At 49.5% G+C, this 20,076-nt stretch overlaps 2 protein-coding genes across 5 annotated transcripts; one reads left to right on the forward strand and one right to left on the reverse strand.

Moving 5' to 3' along the window:
* Positions 1–1,262: 1,262 nt before the first annotated feature.
* Positions 1,263–5,883, reverse strand: znf346 (zinc finger protein 346). The gene is made up of 7 exons (XM_035432668.1): positions 5,774–5,883; positions 4,894–4,997; positions 4,413–4,511; positions 4,173–4,320; positions 2,150–2,368; positions 1,644–1,743; positions 1,263–1,413 (listed from the first exon to the last, which is right to left on the reverse strand). Exons 1-7 carry the CDS (start codon positions 5,829–5,831, stop codon positions 1,290–1,292), a joined length of 852 nt encoding a protein of 283 aa, XP_035288559.1. The 5' UTR covers positions 5,832–5,883; the 3' UTR covers positions 1,263–1,289.
* Positions 5,884–5,944: 61 nt separating this feature from the next.
* On the forward strand, positions 5,945–16,840 carry uimc1 (ubiquitin interaction motif containing 1). 4 transcript variants are annotated; one of them, XM_035432663.1, is made up of 17 exons: positions 5,945–6,826; positions 7,217–7,286; positions 7,569–7,729; positions 8,116–8,442; positions 8,818–9,327; positions 10,188–10,242; positions 10,430–10,548; positions 10,732–11,508; positions 11,966–12,030; positions 12,592–12,686; positions 12,977–13,038; positions 13,527–13,803; positions 14,778–14,850; positions 15,281–15,386; positions 15,511–15,562; positions 15,902–15,977; positions 16,036–16,473. In XM_035432663.1, exons 1-17 carry the CDS (start codon positions 6,707–6,709, stop codon positions 16,085–16,087), a joined length of 2,997 nt encoding a protein of 998 aa, XP_035288554.1. In that variant the 5' UTR covers positions 5,945–6,706; the 3' UTR covers positions 16,088–16,473. The 4 variants fall into 4 exon arrangements, with proteins under 4 accessions (XP_035288554.1, XP_035288552.1, XP_035288553.1 ...); XM_035432661.1 differs by lacking the exon at positions 16,036–16,473 and adding an exon at positions 16,552–16,840 and having other exon boundaries at positions 5,946–6,826; positions 7,581–7,729; positions 15,902–15,941; XM_035432662.1 differs by lacking the exon at positions 16,036–16,473 and adding an exon at positions 16,552–16,840 and having other exon boundaries at positions 5,946–6,826; positions 7,602–7,729; positions 15,902–15,941.
* Positions 16,841–20,076: the final 3,236 nt, after the last annotated feature.

The raw sequence follows: 20,076 nt of genomic DNA on the forward strand, positions 1-20,076 counted from the left end.
TCCTCTGCTCTATACACCTCATACTTGTGATAAAAAAGCAAGTAACTGCAGACCTAAGAAACAAGAAAACCTTGAGGACACTGGCTCCACTCAGAAGCTAAAATGCGACAACAAAATCACAGGTAAAAATGAGAACTTGAATGAAAAAAAAACATTGTAGATACAAAATTATATATACGTGTATATAACATCACATATACAACAAATGTGTGGATTCTGAATCAGCAGCAACACAGACGCCCCATAACAACCGAGGCCCGTCTCCAAGGACCAGCCAATTAGGCCTGCGTGGCCCCTGCGGCATCACTGAGAAACCCTGCGGTCCTCAGACACACGAGCAGGGATTACCCAGAATGCCTGCTTCCCCTACGCCTAACTCAGACACATGGGCAGGGATTACCCAGAATGCCTGCTTCCCCTACGCCTAACTCAGACACATGGGCAGGGATTACCCAGAATGCCTGCTTCCCCCAAGACTAACTCAGACACATGGGCAGGGATTACCCAGAATGCCTGCTTCCCCTACGACTAACTCAGAGACCCGGGTAGGGATTACCCAGAATGCCTGCGCCCCCTCCCCCCCCCCCCCAACGACTACCTCAGAGACACGAGCAGGGACTACCCAGAATGCCAGCACCACCCATGACTGACTAAAATATAATAATAAAATATCATAGAGAACTTTCCAGAACAAGCGGCATGTCGAAGGTTTAGAGGAGATGGAGTGAGAGACAGAGTGTGAACAAGACCAACGGACAGAGAGAGACAGAGGGAGAGTCAAAGCGAGAGGAGGAGGGCGTGGGTTTTTTGGGGATGCAACACGTTTGCTGATCGGTGTCTCTCTGTATAAACTGGCGTGTGATTTCTGAGGGGTTCTCTCCCTGTAGAGACTCTGCTGTGTTGCTTTTGAGGGGTTCTCTCCCTGTAGAGACTCTGCTGTGTTGTTTTCGTGGGGTTCTCTCCCTGTAGAGACTCTGCTGTGTGATTTCTGTGGGGTTCTCTCCCTGCAGAGACTCTGCTGTGTGATTTCTGTGGGGTTCTCTCCCTGCAGAGACTCTGCTGTGTTGCTTTCTGTGGGGTTCTCTCCCTGCAGAGACTCTGCTGTGTTGCTTTCGTGGGGTTCTCTCCGTAGAGACTGCCATGTTGTTTTTGAGGTGTTCTCTCCCTGTAGACTCTGCTGTGTTGTTTTTGAGGGGTGCTCTGTCTGTAGACTCTGCCATGTTGTTTTTGAGGGGTGCTCTGTCTGTAGAGACTCTGCCATGTTGTTTTTTTTGGGGTGGTCCCTCTGGTCACTCATAGTCCTGGTTGTAGTTACCCCAGTCCTCCTGCAGGGGCGCTGTTGGGTATGGCTCGGCAGGCTGAAGCGTTTCTGAGGGGCTGGTGAAAGTGCTGTTTCCCTTCTTAACCCTCACACTGCAAAAACACAGACACAAGCCAGTCCGTGAGGTACATCTAAAAATGTCACTGAACACTGTGTGTGTGTGTGTGTGTGTGTGTGTGAGAGCAGAGGTGAGAGAGCCCAGGTGAGGGAGCCAGGAGAGGGAGGTGAGGGAGCCCAGGAGAGGGAGGTGAGGGAGCCAGGAGAGGGAGGTGAGGGAGCCCAGGTGAGGCAGCCCAGGTAAGCTCTGCGCAGGGTAACTCACTGGTTCTTGTGTTTGGAGCCGCTGATGTGGGCCTGGTACTGCTCCACAGAGTTGAGCTCGATGTTGCACACTGTGCAGGGGTAGCCCTTCACTGTGGAGGCTGCAGACACAGCAAGAGCACAACAGCTTCAAACACACCTCACTGACACAATCAACCTTCTGCTGCTAGAATTGTGGGTAGAGGAGCTCTTACTGGGAGCAGAGGAGGTGCAGGAGGTGTGGGGGGAGGTGCAAGTGGAGGTGCGAGTGGATCTCTTACCGGGGGCAGAGGAGGTGCAGGAGGTGTGGGGGGAGGTGCAAGTGGAGGTGCGAGTGGATCTCTTACCGGGGGCAGAGGAGGTGCAGGAGGTGTGGGGGGAGGTGCGGGAGGTGGAGCTCTCACCAGGGCAGAGGAGGTGCCGGAGGAGGTGCAGGAGGTGTGGGGGGAGGTGCGGGAGGTGGAGCTCTCACCAGGGCAGAGGAGGTGCAGGAGGTGTGGGGGGAGGTGCGGGAGGTGGAGCTCTCACCGGGGGTGGAGGACGGGCCGTAGGTCTCCAGCAGCTTCATCTTGGTGAGCTGCTTCTTGTGTTTCTTGCCGGCGTAGTGCTGCGTGGCCATCAGCGGGTTGTTGAAGGAGGCGTGGCAGATGGAGCAGAAGCGCTCGGGGTCGCCCTCTGCTGGGCCCTGGGGCGCCGCGCTCTGCACCTCCACCTTCTTCTTACTGGGGGTCTTAGCGGGAGGCAGCGCTGGAAGAGGGGCACGGGGGGGGGGGTCAGCACGCGCTCTTCTGCCATGTTTACTCTCACTGCACAGTACTCTCCTTCACCCGCACATCCCTCTCTCCCCCCCTCTCTGCTGTGCGGCTGATGACACGGCTGCTCTCTCTCTCTCCATGACTCACAGGCCTCGCACGCCCACCGCTCTCCTCCTCCATACAGATCTCAGGGCAGATCGGGGGGGGGGTGCTGATAGGCCACAGCCTGTGCTGGTCGTCAGTGTTACAGTGACTGCTGAGTCTTTAGTGAACTGACAGGTCCACACACCTTATTTCCAAAGCCTACACTGGTAAAAAACACAAAAACTGCAGCCCTGCAACAAGTGAGTTTGACACCCCTGATCAAGATAATGAACCATAACCATCACTCATCCTCTCTGAGCCCAAATTAACACCTTTTAATTAAACCTGTATCTGATTTACGGACAGACATGACACCTGCTGCATTTGATAAGAGTGATCTGAGCACACACGCACACACACGCACACACACACACACACACACGTGCGCACACACACACACACGTGCGCACACACACACACACGTGCGCACACACGTGCGCACACACACACACACACACACACAAAATGTGCACAGCTGATTGTTGGCACTTCGGTACAGCTGATTCACACCTCTGCTGATTCACCGATGTTTGTGCCAAAATCTCCTTCATGCGTAAAACAAAGCCAGTCGTGTCTACCACTCGCTACAGGTCAGTTAGGGTAGCGAACAACACCGCAAGAGACACCCATATCACTCCCTGAAACAACAACACCGCAAGAGACTCCCATATCACTCCCTGAAACAACAACACCGCAAGAGACACCCATATCACTCCCTGAAACAACAACACCGCAAGAGACTCCCATATCACTCCCTGAAACAACAACACCGCAAGAGACACCCATATCACTCCCTGAAACAACAACACCGCAAGAGACTCCCATATCACTCCCTGAAACAACAACACCGAAAGAGACTCCCATATCACTCCCTGAAACAATAATGACGTAAGAGACTCCCATATCACTCCCTGAAACAATAATGACGTACGAGACTCCCATATCACTCCCTGAAACAACAACACCGCAACAGACTCCCATATTGCCTGTAAGCACAGCTTTAAAGAATGAATAATTCTAACAGGAGCGCAGTGGCAGGAACACTGTGAAGCAGGAGGTGCCTTCTTTCAGGTCTGGATGGTTATTATAAGACCCCCCCCCCCCAGCGCTTACCGTAAAGAGCAGGGTCTCCCTGGCGTTGTGGACTAATTCCCCAGCTACTTCTTTCAATCTTACCATCTAATTACCCCCCAGTTTAATGGAATTAATTATAGCTGTCTCTCATTATCATTTACTCGATTCTCTCCAGCTTTTTTGTGTGTCAAATGCTTCCACCTCAAAATGCGTGCCGCACATCTCCCAGGTGGATGATACGATCAAGGTCAATTTCCCCCTCGTGAACTGTGAAGCGCTTTCGCATCTCAAACGACTGATTCATTACATGCTAACTCTATACATGTGCTTTTGTTCTCGCTGCTCTGCGTGATATGGAATCTGCCTATCTTACACGGCGGCCCTGTTAAGTCACTCAGCACACAAACACGAACAAATTCAGCCAAATACTGGCAAGACACTTAGTTCTCCCGAAAGTGCAGCATGACACCAACCGACCGCACCGTTTAAAATGAACACACAGTTTCTGCACTTGAGTGTGCGTGTATTAGACAGCACTAAAGAGCAGCCTTGTTGAAGTGCAGCGCAGGAAAGCTAACCTGGAGCCTGGAAGCCGTAGGTCTTCAGCTTCAGGTTCTTGGCGTGCACCTTTCCCTGGTAGTGCGACTCCGCCACCACCCGCGAGGAGAAGGTCATGTTGCACACGGGGCAGACTTTGTAGCGGTCCGCCTCCCCGTTGTCGCTGACCTGGGGAAAGGGGATAACGTGCACATGAGGACGAAGGCACAGAGGGTAGAGGGCTATGCAATCAGGAGGAAGGGGATACGCTTAAAACTCACACTGTCGGTGGTGGAGGGCGATTTGAACCTCTTCACTGATGGCTCCTCGTCCTTGTGAATGGTCATGTAGCGGCGAACTTTATTGGCATGTTTTTTACTCTGCAGCGATCACACGGCATTCAGGAACAGACTTTAGAGAATCATCACGCCGAGGCAAGTTTGCAGGTTTCTTTTTTTTGACATGCAACTACACACTGCATTCATCCTCTTTTGAGTCAGATACACTATTTCTTTATTTACAAGTGGCTAAGGTGCACACCTGGACAGCTTACATGCAACCGGTTTTGTTGTTTTAGACATAAAGTACAATTAACAACTTTAAACCATTTTCTAAAACTGCATATTTAAGCTTTTATGTCATTCCACCTGATAATTTAGTGTAAAATATGTTTGTTTTTTTTAAACAGAAAAAGATCCTTAAATTGTTTAAAGAGGTACACAAGCGGTTTCTGAAAATTGATCAAACTGAGTAGTGACTAACCTGATAGTGGGCAAGTTTTTGCGATTCTGAAATCAGGACCGCGTTGCATACTTTACAATTGGCGTCAGAAAACAGGTTACTGTTTTCTTTGATCATCTTGTTCACTGCAAGAGAAATGAGACGTTAGCGATGACTTATGAATGACAACATGGCGTCATTATCTGGAGCAGAGAACACTAGATGCATGTCGGCTCGTGCAAACACATTCTGTACTACATTGACTCTAACAAAACATTTGATTACGCAAATTAAAAACGCAATCAGAGTAAGCAATATCCTAAATGGATTTCTGCAGCTAATAAAGTAATTTGGCTAGCTACCGGTGTACAAAATAAAAAAGGAGCTAGCTAGTTAGCCAGCTTGCTTGCTGCGTCGTTGATGAGTGGATTGTGTTTACCTTGCGAGTTACGCGCAACTTAAAAGGAAGTTCAGGGAGAATTAACTGTCACAGCAAAGACGTTAACCTGTGCTTACATCGTGGACGGTGCCAACAAAAATACGCATATAGCGTTACTTCTGCAACATAACATAGCTTAACTAAGCAGCAAGCTGGATGGCTAGCATTAGCACCCGAACTTCAGCAACATATACCAACTCTCTTCTGCTCAAAATACTTCATGCATACTAATATAGAGTAAGCAGCAAGTGAATTGGCTGCAACTTCCATATGACTAGCTTTCTCGACCTTGGATGTTGTCTTTTCCAAGACTGATCTCTATGATACCTAACATTATCAATGCTGCTACCTAGAGGCTACACTTTATTCTGCAGACAACAGCGCTGTCAGTACATCTGCTGCGACCTAAAATAGTTCATACAACAAAGATGACCGAGCGTGGTCGTTCCCGGTAATCCCGTGGGCTGGAATTCAGAAACCTACCCTCCGCCGCCCCCGACGGTAAATATGGAAAATCTCCATTCTGCTCTTCGTCCGCCATGTTTACAGGACGAGTCGGCAAGACGCTGAGGCGCAGAAGCGGGGACAACGTCGTGAACTATCGCGAGACTTGGACTGCATCGTAAACCATCACGAGAAGTCTGTAAAACGAAACGTCTCACTGTCGCCCGCTGCTGGCCACTTCAGTCTCGACTATCAGTATTTGAAGGGTTATGTCTCCACCTTTTAATTTATTCGGTCTATGGTCTCCACAGAACATTTAGAAATAACTGGTTTCATGTTTGTTCGTGCAGGTAAAGATGGCAATTGCGTGACCAAACCGTATAAGTTAGCTAATCTACTCGGCTATCCTACCAACACAGATGGCATTAGCGAACTGGGCTTGGTTACATTTCAACTAATTCGATGTGGATGGTTTCCTTGGTTATCTGTTAATATCTAGCTAATGAGTTAATATATTATAAGACTGCATACATTGATGGCAGTTGATTTACTTCTTGCCATGCTAGCTGGTAGCTAATGCTAGTTAGCTACTGCAGGTGAACGCTAGCAAGCGTCGGTTGCATATTTCCGCGCCACAAATTAACGGGCAAGGTATCCCGTCATGCCTCATCACGTCACATGACCGAACACAAAACATGGACGCTTCCGAGTCTGCGAAGTGTGAGTGTGTTATTAGCAACTCCGAAGTTCGCAAGCTTATATCTACGGGTAAATTCGCGCTTTTGGTGCAACTTAGGCAGAAGTTCAAAAACAATGCCGTTCCATTGTAAATCAAGCGAACACTGTAGGTTATCTGGCTAATCACAACTATCGAACGTTATCGATGTGGAAAACGAATGTTTGATCTAGCTAGCTGCTACTAATGGTACTGGTTTGACAGCGCTTTGTCAGATATCGACTATCTAGCTAAACATGCCACGGAAAAAGCGAACTCGGAGAAGAGATACCGACGACGATGGCAGTGCATTTCCCAGCAAGAGAAGACACACAGATAATGACGAACTACTGATCATTTCTGACAGCGAAAATGAGGTTAGTTTGAAGGCTCACAGAAGCACCCGTAATGGTTCTGCATTAGAATAGTCAGCTGAGTTCTATGTTGTGTGAGTGAACTCTCCAAACAACACAGGGAAGTTTGGCGAGTAAATAGCTGTAACTTGGCTAGCGTTACTTTGAGTTAATTTATGTATTTGGCATGTATCTGCCTGTGGACGAGGAGCTACTGTAGAAGGTACCGTTATGGGGAAATTGTGTTATTTCTGACAGTCAAATGTCTCGTAAGTACTTAACTTCACCTTAACGTTACATTAACGTGCTGTATTCGCTCATGTTGTTTTGTGTTTAGCTCGCGCAAGGAAAACATTTGTTAACTGAAGTGTGGAGATGTAATTCGCTGCTATCGTAATTTCGCTTTTGCTACAGGAAGAGGAGCACAGACCAGCCGCCAGGGAAGGCCGTTTGCGTGGGAGAGAGACCAGAACACAGGCTAGAGGTATGATGTGGTGCTAGTAGAACTATTAGAGAAATGTCATACTGCTAAGACTTAAAACATAGCCAATGCATGCAATCAGACACACCTCGTCCATCTAGTATCGGCATAAACCGTACACCATAGTCCATGTTTTGAAATCAGGGATTTCAAACTTAGATCGTGGGGGGTTGTTGTGTCTGCTGGTTTTTGAAGTGTTCGTCCACTTTGAGACCCATGATTAAAACTGAGTTTGCTAATTGGCTTTATTTAGCTGACTTGATGAGTCCTTCCTCCTTCTGGCAGTTTTGTGCCCAGACAGGGATGTTGTTTCCGCAGAGCTGACGGAGGAGGAGATGATGGAGTTGGCGGTGCGGCTGAGTGAAAGGGAAGCTGGGAACGCGGCGCTCAGACGACAGCAGCAGGAAGAGGAGGACATGAGGCTGGCCATCGCTCAGAGTCTACATGTACGGCTAGCGTCCTGCGCTCAGGAAATCGCTTTCTGTTTGTTGATCAGGGCTCTGCGCTAACATTTTTCCCAAAGAGCACATGTGCTCCAATATTTGAAAAATTTAGAACGTTAAGCGATGTGCTCCTAATACATTTTTTCCACTTACCACATATTAAATTTCTGAAGTAAATGCTCCTAAAATGGGAGCACTGTTGAGCCCTGTTGATACATATGTCACTTACTGTAATGATGCACAGTATATCATATATATAGCCAAGGCATAAACTAATTGCATTTCTCAATATTAATATTAGTGCTTTTATACCTCATTTTGAAAACTGGTCTGGATAAAAGTATCCTCAGAATGGATGTCATTTTTTCTGAAATGTTGTTTTGTTGCAGGCTAATGGCATGCAGGCTAACAGCGAGGACTGTGAGTCGTTGCCGTTGGTGATGACCCCTGTCGGGGGGTCACAGCCCTTGGCTGGCCAGAGCCCCACCCCCGCTGCAGAAAGCCCTGCCTTCCCCCCCAGAAAGAAGCCCTTATCTCTGAGTTTGAGCAATAGGAAGAGAGACGTATCCACAGAGGACCAGTTCACTATGGCAACCGGAGTGGGCGTGGCTCAGAGAGGGAGGGTTAGCGACCCACCCAGCCAATCAGCAGACCCGTCTGAGTCTCCGCCCATCGGCACGGACACTCCCCTGTCAGCTCCTCCTGCCTCAGAGGCGGTACGGTGCAGTTTCTCTAGAGTCTCTACTTGACCTCACATTTTTTATCCTCTTTGTTGTAGCACAGATCTTTAAAAGAGTTCAATGTGCACATTTTGTACTATTATCATTTTCCATTGCCTTCATCGGATTTGTTTGTGCAGTGTTGTGCACCTGAAGACAAAAAGAAAAATCAATTAGCATTTCAATTTTCCATGGTAGCTCTCCTCCATGTAAGCTCTCCTCCATGGTAGCTGTCCTCCATGTTAGCTCTCCTCCACGTTAGCTGTCCTCCATGTTAGCTCTCCTCCACGTTAGCTCCCCTCCATGTTAGTTGTCCTGTCAGCTGTCCCTTGGCTCTTGCTCTAACCTCGGTTCCCCTGCCTGCTGTTTCAGATCGGCCCGTCCCAAGGAGAGGCCCTGGGCTCAGACTCTGAGGGAGAATCTCGGGGCTCCTCTGCGGGGGGCCCCTCCCAGGCGGGGGGCCCCTCCCACAGGCCCGTGCTCCGCATAGAGAAGCTGAGCCAGGCCCTGGAGCAGGACTGCCGCTCCGCCGGGTTTGTGCTCTGCTCGCAGAGCGATCCCGCCAAATTACCCGCGTCCGGCGCGTCGCCGTCCTCTCCGCCGCCGAGCCCGGAGCCCCCCCAGAGCCCCACCTTCCCCCGCTCAGACCGAAGGGAGGACGGGCGGGGGCCCGGAGGGGCGCGGAACTCTCCGGAAACGGCCGCGGCCGTCGCGTGTGCGCCGCGTGGAGGTGAAGAGGCTTCTGAGCCCCCCCCTCACCGTAAAGGCCGACCCCCCGGGAGCCACGGCTGCTCTGAACGGACCCACAGATCCCACCTGGAGCCTCTGGTTCCGAGGGGCGTAATTCTGAAAGGCAAGCGCGAGGACGGGAGCAGAGATCACGTAAGACACAGTCAGCGCCTCAGTCTGTTCTCTCTGTAGAGATCTCATAAGACACAGTCAGCGCCTCAGTCTGTTCTCTCTGTAGAGGTCACATAAGACACAGTCAGCGCCTCAGTCTGTTCTCTCTGTAGAGATCATGTAAGACACAGTCAGCGCCTCAGTCTGTTCTCTCTGTAGAGGTCACATAAGACACAGTCAGCGCCTCAGTCTGTTCTCTCTGTAGAGATCATGTAAGACAGTCAGCGCCTCAGTCTGTTCTCTCTGTAGAGGTCACATAAGACACAGTCAGCGCCTCAGTCTGTTCTCTCTGTAGAGGTCACATAAGACACAGTCAGCGCCTCAGTCTGTTCTCTCTGTAGAGATCTCATAAGACACAGTCAGCGCCTCAGTCTGTTCTCTCTGTAGAGATCACATAAGACACAGTCAGCGCCTCAGTCTGTTCTCTCTGTAGAGGTCACATAAGACACAGTCAGCGCCTCAGTCTGTTCTCTCTGTCGTGGAACAGGACGGAGTGTAGCACAGTGGGTAAGGAACTCGGCTTGTAACCGAAAGGTTGCAGGTTCGATTCCCGGGTAAGGACACTGCCGTTGTACCCTTGAGCAAGGTACTTAACCTGCATTGCTTCAGTATATATCCAGCTGTATAAATGGATACAATGTAAAATGCTATGTAAAAAAAAAAAAAAAAAGTTGTGTTAGTCGCTCTGGATAAGAGCGTCTGCTAAATGCCTGTAATGTTAATGTAATGTGGAATGCCCAAGCCCCTCGTGCTGTGGTTATTACTGGGTTAATAAGGCGTCAGTAAATGATGTCTCTCGGGATGGGGGGAGACATGTTTAGGCCTTTTTCTCCTCCTGACAGGGCGGTTCTGATCGGGAGCAGAGCCAGCGCTCGACGAGCAGCCAGCCCGCTCACGGTAAGCTCCCTCTCCGGACGCTCCCTGCTAGGCCCTGGCGGTGGGTAAGAGCTGCTGATGTTAGTTCAGCGGCGTTGGCGTTGGCGTTGGTGGCGTTGGCTCTGGTTCACGTTTGAAGCACTGTCTCCTGGGTTATCGTGACCCAGCTGTGTGTCGGTGGGCGGGGCTTAACTGTCGCTCCCTGTAGGCGTGTCCGAGCGCACCGCTGGAGGGGCCCTGCAGGTGGCGCTGCAGCCTGGACAGGACTTCTCCACTCAGATGACACTACACTGGGAAGACAACGAGGATGAGGAAAGTCCTGTGGAGGTAAACTCATCCCTGTTTGAGACTAAATGTCTCCTGTGAGTGATTCTCGTTCATTGTTCACTGGTTGGCTGTCATAACAATTAAAACTATACCTTTAAGTAGTTGTAATAATAGTCTCAATTTCAGCTCTTGACTTTTGATTCACTGTATGTTTACTGGGTTTTTCAACTGTCTCTGTTACAGAATGAAGAATGCCCAATTGTGGCTCAGACCCCCAGTCCTCCAAGATCCCAGAGTGCAGTTTGTGAGCAGAGCAGTTACTCAGAATCGGAATCCCTCCTCAGAGATGTACCCGGCTCTGTGCCCAGCCCGGTCTTCCCGCGGGACGCCTCCCGAAATCCCACGACCCCCCTCAGCGGCCTGGCCCCCCCCTCGGCTCCCAGGGCGGGTGTGGGCGGGGCCAGAGGCATTCGGAGAAAGATTACATTCAGGAACATGTACGCTCCCATACCTGCAGTGCCTTCAGGACAGGGAGAGCCCTCCTGCAGCGGTGGCCCCGGGGCTAGCCCCTCCCTCCAGGCCCCGGCCCAGCCCACTAAAGAGGAGCAGGGGGCGGGGCATGTGCTGTATTACTGGGGCGTGCCCTTCTGCCCCCGGGGGCAGAACCCGGACGACTACACTCAGGTGATCCTCACCCAGCTGGAGGTGTACGAGAAGAGCCTGAAATCTGCCCAGCGGGGGCTGCTCCGCAAGGCCGAGTGGGGGGAGCCCGTGCTCCCCGGCCCCCTCAAACGGCCCTTCTGCCGCCGGGCCCGCCTCAAACGCTCCCGGCCTGCCCGGCCCCTGCGCAACGAGGAGGAGGAGGAGGAGGAGGACCCGGGAGAGGCGGAGGAGGAGGAGGAGGAGGAGGAGGAGAGGGGCGGATCGCAGAAAGGCTCGGAGGCGGTTGGGGGGGACAGAGAGGGCGGGGCGCCGGACAGTGAAGCTCTGGAGGCTCCATCACAGACACTGCCAGAGGAGGTGTGTGCAGCTGGCCTCCAGCTCCTCACAAAAGAGCTCCTTTAACAGGGTTAACTCATCACACTGAACCCCATTAACAGGGCCAACTCATCACACTCAACCCCATTAACAGGGCCAACTAATCACACTCAACCCCATCAACAGGGCCAACTCATCACACACAAATCTCTTTAACAGGGGCCGCAGTGTTCATATAGCTACACATTAATGCGCTTCAGTGCACAATCCGGTAAAATCATGATCAAACCCCGGAAATCATATCTCACTGGTCACTGCTGCATATTTGGTGTAGTACCAAGTCCAACCACCAGGTTGTGCATTTTTCCCCACGCTTTGACAGATATACTTTGTGAGAGATTGACCTTGACTTGAACTGATGTTAAAAGTTCAGTAAACTAGCAGATGGGATGTAAAATATGTAACTTTGCAAAGTCATGTTCATTTAATTTTTTTGTAGCCAAAATCCTCGTTGGACTCTAACTTTGTGCCTGAAGAACCACCAGACAAATTCAGACTTTTGAGGTAAGAGATGCATGAAGCATACAGATAATTAATATTAATGAGAATGTCTTAATGCAATTTTGTTTCTCCATAAAGAACTGCCTGCAAATAGTTAATTAATGTGAATGACTTGTGTCAGTGTATTAATGCCCTTCGTTAAAGCAATGTATTCTTCATTTAATGTTTCAGTACACAGTTTTTTTTTTTAAATACACTTGCATTTCATGGTTGTGCCACAGCACAATTTTCTGACTCAGTTGGAAGGTCCTGTCAGTAATGTAGCACAGGTCGAATCCAGTAAGTTGTAAAGAAAGATGTAAGTCAGTGCTGAAGATGTGAGTCAGTGCTGAAGATGTGAGTCAGTGCTGAAGATGTGAGTCAGTGCTGAAGATGTGAGTCAGTGCTGAAGATGTCAGTCAGTGCTGAAGATGTGAGTCAGTGCTGAAGATGTGAGTCAGTGCTGAAGATGTGAGTCAGTGCTGCCAGGATATAGTCAGGTGACCCACTCAGGTGACTGGCAGCAGTTGGATTTGCTGGCGCTAACGTGCTAACGTGCTACGACGGTGTACTTGTCATGCCCAGGAGACGCGCCCTCAGGGACCGGACTCCCCCTCAGCCCGAGACACAGCTGCTGGAGCACCAGGAGGAAGAGGAGGAGGAGGAGGGAATGTGTCCAGGTGCAGTATATGGGTCAAACTCCTCATCCCAGCTAAGATGAAGATCAGAGTTCTCCAGTCACTCTCTTAGGGGGCCACATTCTTTTTAAAACTGTGCATATGGGGCCAGATGTTCATTGCTGTTGTTTATGATGTCATTGGTGGGGGATGCAGTGATCAGTGGGCCGAGAGTAAAGCAGACCACGTTGTCCGTTAGGGGGGGCGGCGGTGTAGGTTAGGGGCGGTGATGTCTGGTGGGGGGGCGGTGATGTTCCACTGTACTTCATCACCATGCTGTTTATTTGTTTCAGAGACCCAGATGAGCGAGGAGAACACGCAGGATGTGAACATGGAGAGCCCTGCTGGGAGTCAGGTGACTGCTCAGCGTCTGAGAACACAGACTTTACAGACTTACAGACCTACAGACACACAGATTCACTGACACTGACACAGACTTTACAGACCTACAGACACACGACTCACTGACACACAAACTTACAGACACACTGACTGACTGACACACAAACTTACGGACACACTGACTCACAAACACACAGACTTACAGACACAGAATTACAGACACAGACACACAGACTTACAGACACACTGATACAGACTTACAGGCACAGACTTACAGACACAGACTCACTGACACAGACTTAGAGACACAGACACACAGAACTTCCGCTGGTACGTCATACAGCACTGACACTCCAGCGACTCACAGAGCTAATACTGTTACATTATATCAGCCATTTTAACACTGGAAACAAGCTTGAACTCCATGCGCAGTCAGAGCGTTTGGGGAGCGTTTGGAGAGTGTTTGCGGAGCGTTTAGGGACGTGTCTGTTTGTGTCCCAGCCCAGGCCGGAGTCTGAGGTGATGGAGGTGGAGCAGGAGGAGGTGGGGCAGGAGGTGCACAGCCAGCCCACAGAAGCAGCAGCAGGAGGAGAGGAGGCCACCATGGAGGTGGAGGTGACGGAGCAGGAGGCGCAGGATGCGCAGGATGCGCAGGGCCGCAGTGGGAGGGTGGAGTGTCCCATCTGCATGCACGGCTTCCCGCTGTCGCAGATCGAGATGCACGCTGCGTACTGCGACGGCAGCGCCGACACCGAGGAGAGCTGCTCACAGGCGCAAGGTGCGACCCGCAGCTCCCCTAGTACAGCACAGCACACTGCATTACACTACCATACACTACAGCTCACCTAGTACAGCACAGCACACTAGAGTACCTTACACTCAGTACAGCACACTACTATACCCTGCATTACACTCAGTACAGCACACTACTATACACTGCATTACACTCAGTACAGCACACTACTATACACTGCATTACACTCAGTACAGCACACTACTATACACTGCATTACACTCAGTACAGCACAGTACTATACACTGCATTACACTCAGTACAGCACAGCACACTGCATTACACTCAGTACAGCACACTACTATACACTGCATTACACTCAGTACAGCACAGCACACTAGAGTACCTTACACTCAGTATAGCACACTACTATACACTGCATTACACTCAGTACAGCACACTACTATACACTGCATTTCACTACACTACACTGCATTACAGCACACTACTATACACTACACTGCATTACACTGCAGTGCAGCACACTGTGATACACTGCAGTGCAGTTCTTTACACTGAATTACACTGCAGTACTTTACACTACACTACATTATATTGCATTAGAGTAATTACATGACATTACTTTAGCAGGCAGTCTTATCCAGGGAGTTTTTTAAGCTATTATTATTCATATTGCTGTGGTAAAGCCCTATGCTACTGAACTCAGCTGTGCAGCCCATCACATTAACATGCTGTCATGTTTGTGTGATGGTAGTCCGGTGTTCCTAAAGTAGGTGATTGGTGCACACACAGCTGGAGGTGTCACGGCTCAATCAGACGAGACAGCGTTCAGAGAACAGCAGTGTCTGGCTTCCGTCTCTCGCCTTTGGCTTAATTACTGCCGAGCGGCTGTGATTGGATGACGTGTGAACACATGACTGGTTCTGTGGATGACAGGAGGGCTGCTGGGCTCCTCCTTGTCCTGTATCTGTAAGTGAGAGCAGACCTGTCGTTCTCAGCTATGGTTCTGCGGAAGAGCACCAGGAGGACTGAAGAGGCTGATGAGGATCGGCCCAGCACCAGACTTACCAGGTAAGGAGACAAGAGCGTTGTGTGTGCGAGTTCTGCGGGCCTGGTTCTGTGGGCCTGGTTCTGTGGGCCGTTCTGTGGGCCTGGTTCTGTGCTCCTGTGTGCGAGTCTGGGTCAGCAGGCTTTCTGTCTGGATCTGGGTGATCCGGGTTCTGCGATTCCCCAATAATGAACCCTCTTTCAAAGTCACTTGGATCTTTTCCACTTGCCATCTTGATCCAAAATCGAGGTCAACTGGGCCTGCTCAGAATTTTTATACATGCTGCAGGGCACGATAGGATGTTAACTGCCTAACTGTATCATGCAGTGCACCTGTATGGAAGCATCTGCATTCGTTATGTTTCTCCACTTTCATTTCTCACCTGTCTGTATGTGGGTGTTACTGCTGCTGTTCTGCAGCCAGCTCAAGTGTTCCGTGTCACTTCCTGTGCAGAGTACCACTGCAGGAGAAGTGCTTCCTGTGTCACGGGCTGTTCCCTGTGCCTGAGTACGACAGCCACGTGGAGGCCTGCATCCAAAAGTCCACCCGCACCAATCAGGTACTGCTGCTGTATCAGTGTTTGAGTGTTAGTGTTTGAGTACTGCTGTAACAGTGTTTGAGTACTGCTGTATTAGTGTTTGAGTACTGCATGGTTTGAGCTTAACTTCAGCCTTTTCCCTCAGGGAGCGAAGAGCTTGCTGACAGCGTTGGACCGGTCGGAGCAGAAAGACTCTGGTATGCTGGTGTGGTGCACTCCTACATGAACATGGGGCAGAACCTGCAGCCTGCCACTGTACTGTCTCAGAGAGTTTCTCAAGGAATGCAGGAAGCAGTATTTTTGGATCTTGACAGATTTACGCTTTGTCATTATGTTGGAGAATGAGTGTCTGTGCTCAGAAGCCCCTGTGAGTTCTGCTTGTTGCAGAGCTAATGAACTTATCGCATATGATATCTACTGCTGGGTTGTCCTTTAACACCCGTATGAATTTTATTCATGATCATGTAATCAAATATGACACCGCATAATACAGGCGTTTTAAATGTAACCCTGTTTTATTTTTCATTTAAATACAGAAGCTGGGCCATCGCATTCATTCAGAAGGAAAGAAATCAGGTACCGTTCTATCGCACATCATATCAGTAACAGCAGGTACAGCTCCATCATATCAGTAACAGCAGGTACAGCTGCATCATATCAGTAACAGCAGGTACAGCTGCATCATATCAGTACCAGCAGGTACAGCTCCATCATATCACTAACAGCAGGTACAGCTCCATCATATCAGTAACAGCAGGTACAGCTCCATCATATCACTAACAGCAGGTACAGCTCCATCATATCACTAACAGCAGGTACAGCTCCATCATATCACTAACAGCAGGTACAGCTCCATCATATCACTAACAGCAGGTACAGCTCCATCATATCAGTAACAGCAGGTACAGCTCCATCATATCAGTAACAGCAGGTACAGCTCCATCGTATCACTAACAGCAGGTACAGCTCCATAATGCAGCAGACTGCAAACTGAAGCCATTGGTAGAGAGTAGATTAAATAAACTTTCTCCATTCATCCTTGCTGTTTCCTAGTGTCTGTCTCCTTTGAGACTCATAGTTTTTGGGGGCTAAAAGGTGGTGGTAACGTTGTATAGATGTGTGGGGCGGTGTGCGGGGGGGGGCTGAGCGTGCGTTTGGTTCCGACGCCGCGTCGCTCTCTCTCCAGCGCGGAATCGGGCGGCAGCAGAACCGCGGGCTTCTCCGTCAGCGACTCCCCGATCAAGGCCTTCACGCCCATCTCCGAGGCAACCGACTGCCTGGTGGACTTCAAGCGGCAGCTCTCCGCCAAGCCCAGCCAGAGGGCCGGCAGGAAGAGGAAGTTCCACCGGTAGCTCTTTCAAAACAGTACTGGCCAGCTTTTCCTCTTTCTTTTTTAGCAACTGCAAAAATTTTATATGTCACAGTGTTTCATACGTTTATTTAATAATATGCAATTAAATGATTCCAGCATTGCATTGCCGTTGTGGTCAGTTTGTATTGCTGTAATTGTTTTTTCCGAACCCGGTTTGGTTTGGGGGTGTGTCTGAAGCAAACCTGAGCGTTCAGCTTAGCCCTGCTTTGGGAGCTGAGGAGAACATCACCGCGTGGTCTTTTTGCTCAGTCGGATTATTACTAAGATCTGTGATCAGAATTTTAATTAGAGGAACTGTTTCAGATCTGATGTCTGAGATGACTCGAACCTGTCGGGTCACAGTTTCTCTAACCTCTGTTGTGTTTTCGGGGGTTGTGTTCCATCGTTAAAGAAAAGCTTTGGCACCTTCAGTTGATCTTTCGTAATCTCCCAAGCGTCTTAACTGCTGTTGCAATCCCAGCTTTTTTTCTTAGTCGTGTCTTTTCATGGTGATCAGTGTTCACTTTCTCATTTAACCAATGCTCCTCCTTCCCCCATATCTTTTCTGGGGTCATAACAACAACAACAACAAAAATTCCACTGAATTTTTCCACTGAAATTTTCTCCTCCAAAATATATAAAATAATGATGAGAAGAGTCGGAGCTTGGGCTCTCCTCCGGAGGGCAAACTCCAGCGTCCTGCTTTCTCCACACACCTCAGTTTTCCTCTCGTCAGCCGAGCCCCGCGGTCGTTCCATCGGAAGCTCGGTTCACGCGGAGCAGGTGGGAATTTCTGGGCTTCACTGGAGCTGCTGCACCCAGAGGCCTGCATAACGCATATGTGACTCAACACTGCCCCTTGTGGTAATGATTAAATGGACTAAAGTGCACGGTGTTTCCAGTTATTTAAGTTTCATAACATTTATGGATAAATGGCCTTCAGCCGTGGAGTACTGACTGTATATATGATATATATGTGTCCATTCCATGTCATGTCTACCATATGAAATATACCTGGAATCACATCATAGTCTTCAACTCTCCCTGAAATTATGACCGTTACAGCTTGGATTCTGATCTGTGGAGAACTATCCAGTAAAGTCACTTCATTATTATTGGAGTGTAGATATGTCGATGATCACAGCTGTGTACGAGTCCATGCATCCTGTTGTGGTCCTGGGGGACCCCTGTGTACGCTGGTCTTCATTCCAACCTCAACTGCAATCCCAGGATTTTAACAAGCTAGTAATCTTTCTTAATTAGGTGCTTTTCATGTTTTAGAGCTCGGTCTCCAGTCTTATCCAGAAAGGGCCAGTGTGGGTGCACACACCTGATTCTACTAATCAACGTGCTTAGCAAAGACGCTAGTGGTTGATTAGTAGAATAAGGTGTGTGCACTCACACTGGCCCTTTCTGGATAAGACTGGAGACCGAGTTCTAAAACATGAAAAGCACCTAATTAAAAAAATTACTAGCTTGTTAAAATCCTGGGATTGCAGTTGAGGTTAGAATGACAACCAGCGTACACAGGGGTCCCCCAGGACCGAGTTTGGGATCCACTGGTATACATTGTGTTCTGTACATGTCAGGCAGATTATAGGCTTGTGTCACATGGGTGTGCCTCATAATTTAATAACGTAGTTTAACTGCGTTAGTCACGCCACACAATTAAAAGTGAGTCGTAAATCAGTATTTAAGGCGTGATGAGTCTCTCCCCAGTTCCCGTTTCAAGATGAGCTCCGCTGGACCAGGATGACCGCGTGATGCATCCTGGGAAACGTCCTGGTCTCTCAGGATAAGAGAAGTGTGGCGGTTGCCGTGGTGACACTGGCGAGGATGAGGACAGTGCGGATGAAGGAGGTGAACTGTTGCTTAGTTCCTGGGCCACTGAGCGTACGCAGCTGGGTTATGCATTTCCATAAAAGAAAAGCAAAGGCTCACTTTTAAATGTGTTTGTGTTCAATCTAATCCAGAGAAATGCACCTGAGTCTGTGGCAGGTATTTTGATGTGTTACAAACATTCCTGCAATGGTGCATTTGGCCAGGAGAATGGTCATCATATATCGTCTTTTTCTCTTTAAATCAAGCCACGCCCCCAGGTTTTAGCTACTTCTGCAAACCCCGCCCCTCTGGAAGGGGTGGCGGCCTCACAACCATTTTCCATGTTAAATTCACCCCATCCGAAGTCTCCCTCCCGATTTCTGTTACATCTTTTGAATACATTGCATTTAAATTACACAATGTCATTGCTGTTCTTATCTATCGCCCCCCTAAACCAAATCAAATTTTTCTGTCTGAATTAACTGAACTACTCTCTGCCTGCTCCCTGTCTTCCCGTCTACTGCTACCGGGCAACTTCAACATCCAGGTCGACTCCACTCAGTGTACACCTGCCTCTGACCTCAATGTAGTCTTGGACTGTTTCAACCTTACTCAGCATGTACACTTCCCCACACACTCCAAGGGCCACACACTTGACCTTGTCTGAACATCTCAAACCTCACCAGCTCTCTGTTCACTTTGTCTGATCACAGACTGATTAATTTTCTCTTGTCCACCCCTGCCCCTCAGCCCATACAGTCGCGAACCATATCCTTCAGGACCACCAACTCCATAAACCCTGCCCACTTTGCTGCTTCAATCACATCCACCCTACCACTTGACCGCACTGTACACTCCCCTGAAGAGTTCGCAATTCAGCTGTCCACCACACTATCCAGTACCCTTAACTCTTTTGCCCCTCTCAAAACTAAGCTGGTCACCTTTGCCACTCCATCCCCCTGGTTTACCCCCGAGTTCCGTGCCATGAAACAGACCGGCCGTCACCTAGAGCGTCTCCACAAAAAAACTGGTCTCACTGTCCATGCCCAAGCCCACCAACTCCACATTCAGACATACAGAGATGCCCTTATCGCTGCCAGATCCTCTCACTATTCCAACATAATCCAAACATACACCAAACTCTCACCTCACCCACACCCCCTTTAGATGAACTACTCTGTACTACTGTTGCCACCACAACTTCTCCCCCCCCGGTTTTACCTTTACCCAGATTGACAGTGCTTCACTCACCAAACTATTTTCCTCTGCCAGATCCACCACCTGCTCATTAGATCCCGCCCCCACTGCCCTGATTAAAGCCTGCCTCCCTACTCTCTGCCCTTACTTCACCAAGCTCATTAACCTGTCCTTGACCCACTGTGCTGTCCCCTCCATCTTCAAGACTGCTGCCATCATCCCAATCCTTAAAAAACCTGGCCTGGACTCAAACACCCTCTCCAACTACCGCCCCATCTCCAACCTCCCATACATGTCCAAACTTCTTGAAAAAGTTATTGCTTCCCAACTCCGCTCATACAT

Source organism: Anguilla anguilla, chromosome 9 (genome assembly GCF_013347855.1).
Source record: "Anguilla anguilla isolate fAngAng1 chromosome 9, fAngAng1.pri, whole genome shotgun sequence".
Taxonomy (NCBI): domain Eukaryota; kingdom Metazoa; phylum Chordata; class Actinopteri; order Anguilliformes; family Anguillidae; genus Anguilla; species Anguilla anguilla.

What these genes read in the sequence shown, in the direction of transcription:
- znf346 (XM_035432668.1), bottom strand. Translation starts at nt 5,831, where the DNA reads ATGGCGGACGAAGAGCAGAATGGAGATTTTCCATATTTACCGTCGGGG. An exon ending in CTACGGCTTCCAGGCTCCAG is followed by an intron (nt 2,369 to 4,172) that starts GTTAGCTTTCCT and finishes CCCCTCTTCCAG; the next exon opens with CGCTGCCTCCCGCTAAGACC. An exon ending in CGGCCCGTCCTCCACCCCCG is followed by an intron (nt 1,744 to 2,149) that starts GTGAGAGCTCCA and finishes CTGTGTCTGCAG; the next exon opens with CCTCCACAGTGAAGGGCTAC.
- uimc1 (XM_035432660.1), top strand. Translation starts at nt 6,707, where the DNA reads ATGCCACGGAAAAAGCGAACTCGGAGAAGAGATACCGACGACGATGGC. An exon ending in CTCCTCCTGCCTCAGAGGCG is followed by an intron (nt 8,443 to 8,817) that starts GTACGGTGCAGT and finishes CTGCTGTTTCAG; the next exon opens with ATCGGCCCGTCCCAAGGAGA. An exon ending in CACAGACACTGCCAGAGGAG is followed by an intron (nt 11,509 to 11,965) that starts GTGTGTGCAGCT and finishes ATTTTTTTGTAG; the next exon opens with CCAAAATCCTCGTTGGACTC.